The sequence below is a fragment of the Trypanosoma theileri genome (genome assembly GCF_002087225.1).
Source record: "Trypanosoma theileri isolate Edinburgh chromosome Unknown TM35_Tth_5_V1, whole genome shotgun sequence".
NCBI classification, from domain to species: domain Eukaryota; phylum Euglenozoa; class Kinetoplastea; order Trypanosomatida; family Trypanosomatidae; genus Trypanosoma; species Trypanosoma theileri.
In genome coordinates, this window is record NW_021639847.1 from 310,919 (window position 1) to 320,525 (window position 9,607).

The 9,607-nt window shown below is 34.6% G+C and overlaps 4 protein-coding genes across 4 annotated transcripts; all 4 read left to right on the forward strand.

Moving 5' to 3' along the window:
• Window positions 1–1,613: 1,613 nt before the first annotated feature.
• Window positions 1,614–1,991, forward strand: TM35_000052060 (uncharacterized protein; the record flags this gene model as incomplete). The annotated part of the gene is made up of 1 exon (XM_029022861.1): window positions 1,614–1,991. One exon carries the CDS (start codon window positions 1,614–1,616, stop codon window positions 1,989–1,991), a length of 378 nt encoding a protein of 125 aa, XP_028885676.1.
• Window positions 1,992–2,576: 585 nt separating this feature from the next.
• Window positions 2,577–3,821, forward strand: TM35_000052070 (isocitrate dehydrogenase; the record flags this gene model as incomplete). The annotated part of the gene is made up of 1 exon (XM_029022862.1): window positions 2,577–3,821. One exon carries the CDS (start codon window positions 2,577–2,579, stop codon window positions 3,819–3,821), a length of 1,245 nt encoding a protein of 414 aa, XP_028885677.1.
• A 397-nt stretch (window positions 3,822–4,218) lies between these two features.
• TM35_000052080 (uncharacterized protein) lies at window positions 4,219–7,920 on the forward strand (the record flags this gene model as incomplete). Its single annotated transcript, XM_029022863.1, has 1 exon — window positions 4,219–7,920. One exon carries the CDS (start codon window positions 4,219–4,221, stop codon window positions 7,918–7,920), a length of 3,702 nt encoding a protein of 1,233 aa, XP_028885678.1.
• A 192-nt stretch (window positions 7,921–8,112) lies between these two features.
• Window positions 8,113–9,426, forward strand: TM35_000052090 (NUDIX hydrolase; the record flags this gene model as incomplete). Its single annotated transcript, XM_029022864.1, has 1 exon — window positions 8,113–9,426. One exon carries the CDS (start codon window positions 8,113–8,115, stop codon window positions 9,424–9,426), a length of 1,314 nt encoding a protein of 437 aa, XP_028885679.1.
• Between the last annotated feature and the right edge of the window lie 181 nt (window positions 9,427–9,607).

Genomic DNA, 9,607 nt, shown 5'->3' on the forward strand with positions numbered 1-9,607 from the left:
CTTCTGGTTATTCAACCAATGGGAGAAGACTGGTGCCGTCAGGGGCGATGGTGCACACCTCTCTGTACTTGGAGCACGTATGGCATTGCTCGTAGCCAACGCGCAGTGTACCTTTACTTCCCCTTAATTGCACGAGAGACGTGTGCCTTTGTGAGGAAAAACCATAGCGACACTCGTTATTTATTCGCTGTGTGTGTCTGCATTTAATAATGGCGGAACGGTATTTATATGGTTTACTTATTTGGTTTATTCTTTATTTTTATGTCAGCCTGAATGTGAAATTTTGGTTGTTTGAATAGAGAATATTTTCAATTAAAGATGCAGCTGCTCTGATTTGATTTACAATGTAGTTCGCTATAAGGGTGTTTAGATTTCCCATTTACAGGACAGTGGTGTGCAGGTGGAAGTATAATCACCATTTACCCGTTGTTATTGTATTTCATAGGCACTTTTTTTTTTGCGAAAAATGCAGAAACGTATCGGTTTGTTTCATCGTCTGTAATTGTTTTGTTGAAATTTTCGGGATCGGGGATTTGTTGAAACTCACAGAGTTCTATAACATTTCTCCCGATCGTTATTTAAACGATTAAAATTTTTCCCAACAACTCTAATTTAACTACTGTTTCCATAAAAACATTTATTGAAAGTTATTTTATTTAACCGGTGAGTAATACTCTGTATGAAAAACTTACTATATTGCTTGGAAAGGTTTCAGAACCCCCAAAATCTCCTGGACGCATAGTGAAAATGCGAAATTTGCAGTGAAGATAAATAACATCATTGTTGTATACCAAACAATCTCTTCTTTTCCAGCGCAATACTTTTTTTTTTCTGACTTCCTGGTGTTTCCCTTTAGTTATTCTGGACGATCACTGGTTTATGAAGTTGTTTATTTATTGGACCTCTTATTTTCTTTTCAATTTACAATTTTTTATTTTTTTTTTATCACAAATAAAAACACAATATCAGAATTGGAAGGATGACCATGAGGTTTTTTTTTTTTTCTACAGGTGCTAAAGGTAAGGTAGCATCCTGTTATTCTAATTATGCATAACTCAAAGGGTATAAATATATATATTAATATTTATCGCCGGTGTATTTAAGTCTGGAGCTGCTGGCTAAATCATCAGCCCCAATACGGTACGGTTTCGTCGTTAAGTCAGAGGAACAATAAAAAAAAAAAAAATCATTTTTCTGTACTTTCATTAAATAGACACGGAATAGAGAGATTTCACAGTAATCTTAAAGGTTTAAAACAAAAACTATAACTTTTAACGCTTCCAAAAATTAATTTTTTTTTTCCCCGTCATGAGATGTCTGGGGTTGTGCTTATGCAGAATTGGGTATGGGCTTGAAAAAGTTATCGTTAAAATAAACGGACGAACAAAAAAAAAAAAATAATAACTCAATCAAAAAGCTCTAACGTTGAAGTTATACAACAATAAAGCCCAAGTACATAAAAAAAAAAAAAAAATGATCTGGAAGTTCACCGCGGTTTTCTGTCGTATAATCATTTTTTTTTTTTTTTTTTTTGGCGATGCACTTTACCCCCTCCCGAACTCCAAATCGTAATCGGTGCCGGACCCGGCGGCCCCGCCAACCAAGAAAAAAAAATGAGGAATCTTCACGTTCCAAGAAGCGGCGCCAGGGAACCCCCTTCGTTTCTTTTTTTTTTTAACATCTGTTCTTGCGGGGCTCGTTTTCCGCCTCGATCGGGTTCTAAACCGCGATGGATCGTTTTTAACGGCGTTTTGGGCGCACGATCGCCCCGAGGTTCTGTTTTTTTTCTTTTTTCTTCCGCCAAGCGGGGGGCCCCCGCGTCCCAAGGCCAAGAAAAAGACGGCCGTCTCCTAAAGGAATTCTTCCCGCCAAAACGCCGGGGCCAGCGGGGAAAAAAAGTTGATCGCGGTGGGGATCTTCCCGCTGCCTCCCTTTCCTTGGCCCCCGAGGCCCCGGGAATTTTATTTTTCCTACGCAGTGTTATGTTTTAACCTTTGAATTTTTGGATGGGTGCTAGTTTAATATATTGAGTTTTTTTTTTTTTTTTGGAGGTTGGTGATCGTTTTTATTTTTCTTCTTTGCTTGGTTTCTCTGGTGCTGGTGTGTGGAGGTGGGAAGTGCACCCTTTTATCAGAGTTCAATTTCTATTCCGCAAGTACTGTATATCTCTCAGGTATTTTTTTTTCTTTATTGCGCAAGATTGCACTCCAAAATGAGCTTTTTTTTTCTCATTCTTGACTTATCTTTTTTGATGGCGAATTTGGTATTGGATTTCTTCTTTTGTTATTGTGAATTGCTCACTCCGTTTTTTTTATTATTGTTATTATTATTTTTGTTACTCTTATTGTGTGGTTTTTTCTATTTGTTTCTTTGATGGTGTCTGTAAATTTTTTTCTTTTATTTTTTTTTTTTTCTTTGCGTGGAGCTTGTACTTTTTTTTTTCTTTTATCCTCCTTTTTTTTATTTGTTTTTTTTTTAGCTCTTACTTCTCGTGTAGAAATCTCGTCAAGAAAAAAAAAAAAAAAAGAACCACAACAATAAAAATATTTATTAATTTCCATCATTATTTTTGAAATATGCCCGAAAAGATTAAAGTATCAGGTACAGTGGTTGAACTTGATGGTGATGAAATGACTCGTGTTATATGGAAATTAATTAAGGATGAGCTTATATTTCCATTTCTGGATGTTCCCATTGAGTATTATGATCTTGGAATGGAAAACCGTGATAGGACTAATGATCAAGTTACAATTGACGCCGCACATGCTATTCAAAAATATGGTGTTGGAGTAAAATGTGCTACGATTACCCCAGATGAGGCACGTGTGAAAGAATTTAAATTAAAAGAAATGTGGAAGAGTCCTAATGGTACAATTCGAAATATTTTAGGTGGTACCGTATTTCGTGAACCTATTATGTGTTCAAACATTCCTCGTTTGGTGACAACATGGAAGAAACCGATTGTTATTGGTCGTCATGCTTTTGGTGATCAGTATCGTGCTACAGACTTGGTTGTTAATAAACCAGGAACTTTTGAAATTCGTTTCATTCCTGCAGCCGGAGGGGAACCCGAGGTTCATAAAGTATATGATTTTAAATCTGGAGGTGTTATAATGGGAATGTACAACACTGATGAAAGTATAAAAGATTTTGCAAAGAGTTGTTTTGAATTTGCTCTTGTTAAAAAATGGCCTCTTTATCTTTCTACGAAAAATACAATTTTAAAGCGTTATGATGGTCGTTTTAAAGATATTTTTGCAGATTTGTACGAAAAGATTTATGAAGAAAAATTTAAGGCTAATAATATTTGGTATGAACATCGTCTAATTGATGATATGGTTGCCTATGCAATGAAAAGTGAGGGAGGATATGTATGGGCTTGTAAAAATTATGATGGTGATGTTCAATCAGACAGTGTTGCACAAGGCTTTGGTTCACTTGGATTAATGACATCCGTTTTAATGTCACCGGATGGACAAACCATTGAAGCTGAAGCCGCACATGGTACTGTTACACGTCATTATCGACAACATCAGAAGGGTGAAGAGACAAGTACTAATCCTGTTGCATCCATTTTTGCTTGGACACGTGGTCTTTTGCATCGAGGGAAACTTGATAATAATGACAGGCTCATGAAATTTGCAGCACTTTTGGAGCAAGTTGTTATTTCTACAATTGAATCTGGTTTTATGACCAAAGATCTTGCAATATGTATTAAGGGAATGAGTAATGTAAAACGTGCTGACTATTTGAATACCCAAGAATTTATTAATAAGCTTGCAGCAGAAATGAAGAAAAGTTTTGAAAAGAGCAAAATCTAAGTAAAAGGTCCTTGGTATGGACGACTTGTAGTAAAATAAAAGAAAAAAGAAAATGGCAAATTCACTGATAGCGATAAATTTACTTTTTTTTGTACTCTGTTGTTATCTCGTTTAGTGTTGATGAGGACTAGCGTTTTTTTTTTTTTTTTGGTCGTTTGTTTGTTTCTATAAACGTTTTTTTTTTTTTTTTTCTTTGTTGGGATCTTTATTTATTTTGGATTTGTTGGTAATATTTTTTTTTGTAAATGCAGTGCTGATTTTCCTGCTAGAATTTCTGGAAATTTTTTTTTCGTGCCTTGTACATATTTTTTTATTTTTTTTTTTATTGTTCTTACCTTTTTTCTCGATTGGATTGCATTTGGGTTCTGGTTTTTTTTTTTTTCTACAAGGGATAAAAATGCCTGAATTCGATTTGGTAAGGTTTTCTTCAGGCATGAAAGATGTCGACAGGGATTTAAGAGAAATGGCATTATTTGATTTACAACAAGTATTGAAAACTTCCGGTTTTCAATTTAGCGAAACTGATACTGGTATTATTATGGACTTGGTTTTACGGTGTTTTTCAAAGGATGAACCTGATAAAGAAGTAAGAAATGCTGCAGTCCAGGTTATTCCGCAACTTCTTCTTTTATGTAGTGAAAGACAACAGATTAAATTATGCTCATTTCTTTGTACTTCTGCGACTTCCCAAACTGCAGGTTTCGGTGAACGAGGGTATTCAGATATTTTAGATAGTTCCGCATTTGCCCTTAAGTTATGTTGTGAATTAATGGAAGAAAAATCTCGGGTAAGTGTTGAGATTTGGCAACGTCTAGGATCAATTGCGCAGTATATTAATAGTCTGCTTATTTCTAAATTGCAGGAAAATACAGAAGATGTTGTTAAAGAAAGTATTTATGATTCTATTAATACTCTTATTAAGCCATTTGGACGTTTTTATTCATGTGAGGTTCGTGATATTATGTCAAAATGTGCATTGTCCGATTTTTCTAACGTCAAACGTGTTCGTCGTCAGGCAATTACTTGTTTAGGATTATTATCACCCTTGTTGAGCGAAGAAGCGTTTAATAACGTCCGTCTTGTTGTATTTGGTGGATTAAAAAAAAATACTTCTAATACAGGATTACTTCCTTTTTTGCAATTGTATGATTTTTTGGTGAGAAATTCACCCGTTCGTGTAGCAATGGATGCAATAACTACAATGAATATTCTCCTAAAAGAAATTGAAATTCGAACGGTAGATTATGACTCTGATAGTGATGATGTATGTGATTCTATTATGAAACTTATAAATAGTATGGTGGTTCAATATCCTAATGAACTATTAGTGTTACACAGTACGTTATTTGACCGATGTCTTTCTTTAATAAACTTTGATCCTAATTATTGTAGTGACAATAAAGATAATAGTTGTAATAATAATGATGGTGATGGGGAGGAGGAGGAAGATGAGAATGAGGATTATTACATTGAATTTGAAGAAGTAGATGTGTCATGGAGAATTCGAGTATGGTCTTTAAAAATTATTTCATCTTTAATACAATTCTCTTCTATATCAAGTGAATTAATTCAGAAATTAAAGCCATCTCATTTTTTCAATCTAAACGATCGTATAGAGGATGTTCAAATAACATTTATACAAATTATAAATACCATTGCTCAATATTTAGAACCATTAAAAGGATCATTAGTGCTTTTTGAAATTTTGGATCGATTATTGATTTGTACTCATAGTTCTAATCAGAAGGTTGCCCTTATGGCGATAAGATCACTTCAAATACTTTTTTCTCTTTATGGAGATATATTAATCAATAACCCTGATAAATTATTTCGTCACTTAAAAGATCTTATGCTTCAGTGTACAAATGATAGAATCTTAATGCGATTTGAAGTGGTAATTCTGTCACATTATGTGACTGAGTTCGCTTCAAAAAAATCCGCAAATATTCCTCTTATAATAGATCTTTTACAGACTATATTGAACGTAATTTGTACATCAGAATTTGAGAAATTTAATGATCAAATAGTTCAAACTGCAAAGGCATTGACTTATATTGCTCAAATTGCTGGAAATCCTTATCCTGAACGTTGTATAACATTATTATTTTCCTTGTTAGATACAAAACCGTTAGACGTGGAAATTTCTCGCCATGCCATAGAAGCTATTGGTTTCTGTTTTCCTAAAGTTTATTTGTTACTATCAGATAAGTATGTACAGAATTGTTTGGAACGTCTAATTTATTTAGCAGAATCAAACATAAATGTGGCACAAGTTTTGAATTTAGTAGTGGAACAATCTGTTGGGGTTAAGATTTCATCAGATCTTTTGGAACATTTGTGTGGATACCTAGTTAAACATGGTTTTTCACACCAACGACTAATAGTTTGTGTTATACGTGATTTTATCAAAAATGGATCAAATATTACAGATGAATCCTTAAACCTTGTAATAAGGTTTTTGGAATTCTATGTTGTATCCAGTAAAGATTCTTTACTAGTACATTCTACCTTTGAGTTATTGAATGAAATATGTAAATATCGTGTTGAAGTATCAAACAGAATTTTTGTTGAGGTATTTCCATCACTTTGGAGAATATTACAAACGGGATACATTTATTGTGGATCATTGTATGCTCGTATTGTGGGAACTGTTTCATTAATATTGCATAGTCTTTATATACAATTACCTCAACAACGCTGTACATTAGTGCAATTAATTTTGGATCATATTTCTTCTTCTGTAGTTCCTGAAATTACTTGTGATCTCTTAAATGAAATCGCAGTTGAGGATGAAACCTTGTTAGAAAAGGTTTCAAATTTTTTTTGGGATAAAGAACCACTTGCATTATTGTGTGCAGGTACAATAGGGCGTTATCAATTATTACCAGATATTTGGAAAACTAATCTCATCAATATTCTTGCTAGTGGAGGATCAGAAAAGTTGCATCGCATTGGCTTGTTAGCAAATGGACGAGCTGCATCCAACCCTTTAAATGTTTCCTTATTATTGACACTAGTTGAACGTGCAGTAACAGAGAAAAATGATCGTTATTTATACTGGAAAGCAATAAAAGAAGCAACAATAAATGCGGCATCAAATTTCTCATTATCCTTACCGTCGTCGTCACCATTATTATTATCATCATCATTATCTTCTTCTTCTTCCTTGAGGAATCCTAATTTCTGTAAAGATATCGAAAAACGACTCTTGGAAAATGCATTAGAAGAAGACCCGGAATCTACAGCTTTGGTATTGGGAAGTTTTGCACCATTTAATTGTGATGAACTTTTTGAAATGACCTCAAGTTATTTGGATAATGATTCTGATTTAATAAAAGCGGTATGCATATCTACGCAACGATATCTTATTTTACATTACAAAGGTGAAAGCTGTACAGATCAGATATTTAGTATTATTACTAAATCTTTACAATGTTTAAATCGTACTATGGGTGTGCAAGTTCGTCTTGCAGCTTTACATCTTTTCGCTACAATAATATCATCAAAACCTTCTTTTTTGTTAACACCAATAATACGTGATATGGTGTATCCGAACCTCCTTGCAGAACTAATTGAGGATCCTAGTCTCATTTTATCGATAAATTTAGGGGGTTTTACTCATAGAGAAGACAAGGGAATTGAAATACGAAAATTGGCTTTTCAATGTTTATCAATTTTACTTCGAGATACTAAACGTCAACGGATAGGAGATATATTGGAATATTATGGGCAATCTGAGAAACTTCTTCAGTCTCTTGTTCATGGTAGTGGTCCTCAGGAGAAGGGTGAGGTGGATGGGAGCTTAAATAATCAAGCCAAAACTCTTTTAGTACAGCTTGTTAAATTATGTCCTAAATTACCTTGGAGTGATTCATTAATAGTATTGCTGTATGAAAAACTAAAAAGTGCACTGGAGGTAAAAATTGAGAGTACTGCCTCTGATGTTGAGAAAAAAAGAATGGATATGAAATATACATTGAACTGTGTAATGCATCTTACCGAATATTTACCTTTTGTTTATAACTCTAAGTTTCATTCCCTTTTTTTATTGGCATTACACTCTCCATTGTTGGCAGAGTCAATGAAACTAGTGATATAAAAAGATTATTATTATTTATTTATTTTTTTTTCCTTTTTTTTCCATTTTTTACTTCCATTAACTCTGAGTGAATTGCAGCATGTTCTAATGGGTATGAATAAGGACTTAATGCGGCAGTCTCAAGTTTTTCCTGTTTTTTTTTTTTTATGTTTTTCTTTTTTTTGACTTTTGAGTTGGGTAAAGAAACTGAAGATGCTACGGGTGGGTTTTCTTTTAAGGTGTGTTGGGAAGGAACTTGCTGTTGTAACGGGGCTCACAGATGCTGCTTTGTTAAATAAAGTTCTTTCCCCAACTATTCAACCTACGGAACTTGCTTCCATAGCGGCTGAAACGGCAGCCATGGTTCAACGTCTGACTCTTTCTCGGACAGTTATGTTACTTGAACTTTATTCACATCATGGAGTTCGTCATGAACAGTTATTTTTTAATGGTTTGTGGAAAGTATTCAAGGCGGATCGACCTTTAGTGACATGTGAGGAAGATAAAATAGTGCTACAAGCCTTTGCCGCTTCTACTGCAAATGCGTTTAAACTTATGTGTAAGGAGGGATTTTTGCATGATTCTCAATTATTAGCTATTGCATTGGGACGATGTATTGAGTGTGCTCCATTTCTACCATTTAATAGTGTTGTCGATGTTTACGAAGGTATGAAGTTGTTTGATCGGAAGTATTTTACACTTGCTGAAGTAGCATTACAAGCAGAAGAGAGAAATGAAAATGAATTACATAACTCCAGTGAAAGTTCTACCACTCTTCTCTCGAGTCAACCTAATGTGGTGGATGTTCTTTGTTGTGAGTTAGAGTTACGTTTAAAAGTAAATGGGGATGAGGGATGTAATAGTTCCCCTACAGATATCACACGCCTTGTGCAATCACTTGCTGTTGTCGGAGTAACGGACGCTAGTAGCCTTTCAGCTCTCCGCAAAGTGATGGAACCAATAACACTACCTATTGAAGTTGCTTTAAATATATTGGAGGGTATTCATGCCATTCACAAACGTGTGGTGGATGTATTAGATCATGAAGTAGATGATGATTGGATGCGGAGTGAGCGATCCATACTTGTCCAGATGTTAACTGGTAAACTCATCTCACAAAAGGTATTTTCTTCTTCTTCTTCACCTGATCCACAAATAATTTTGGGTTTTCGTCGGTTATTTGAAACTTACCCTTCCCTCGCTGAGAGTGTTCCTCAACTCTGGGATGCTGTTCGAACTGTTCGTCTCTCACACAAGCAGGTGGTCTCCCAGAGAGAGAAGATACACCGACCGAGTGATGGATTGTTTGCACAGAAGTATAACGTAAAGGTGAAGCCTATCACAGAGGATGCCTCCGAAGCAGAGAGACGTGTACCACCGCAGTTTAAGACTTGGCGTGGACCTACTGTTAAGAATCAACGGCGAAAAGGACAGGGGACACCACAGAAAATGGGATTTGGTACTCGTCGTATTTCAAAGAATTACATAAAAATGAAACGGAAAAAATTTACTCCAGCTGTATGCTGAGTTTTTTTTTTTTTTTTCTATCGCAAAATAACGACATCAAAGGCACAACACTGCGTGTAAACACATAAAAAAAAATATATATATATTATGTATTTTTTTTGTACGGAAACTGAGATTTATTTTATTTTATTTTTTATTTTATCCCCCTTACCTATTTCTCTTTTTTTTTTTCTTTTTTTTT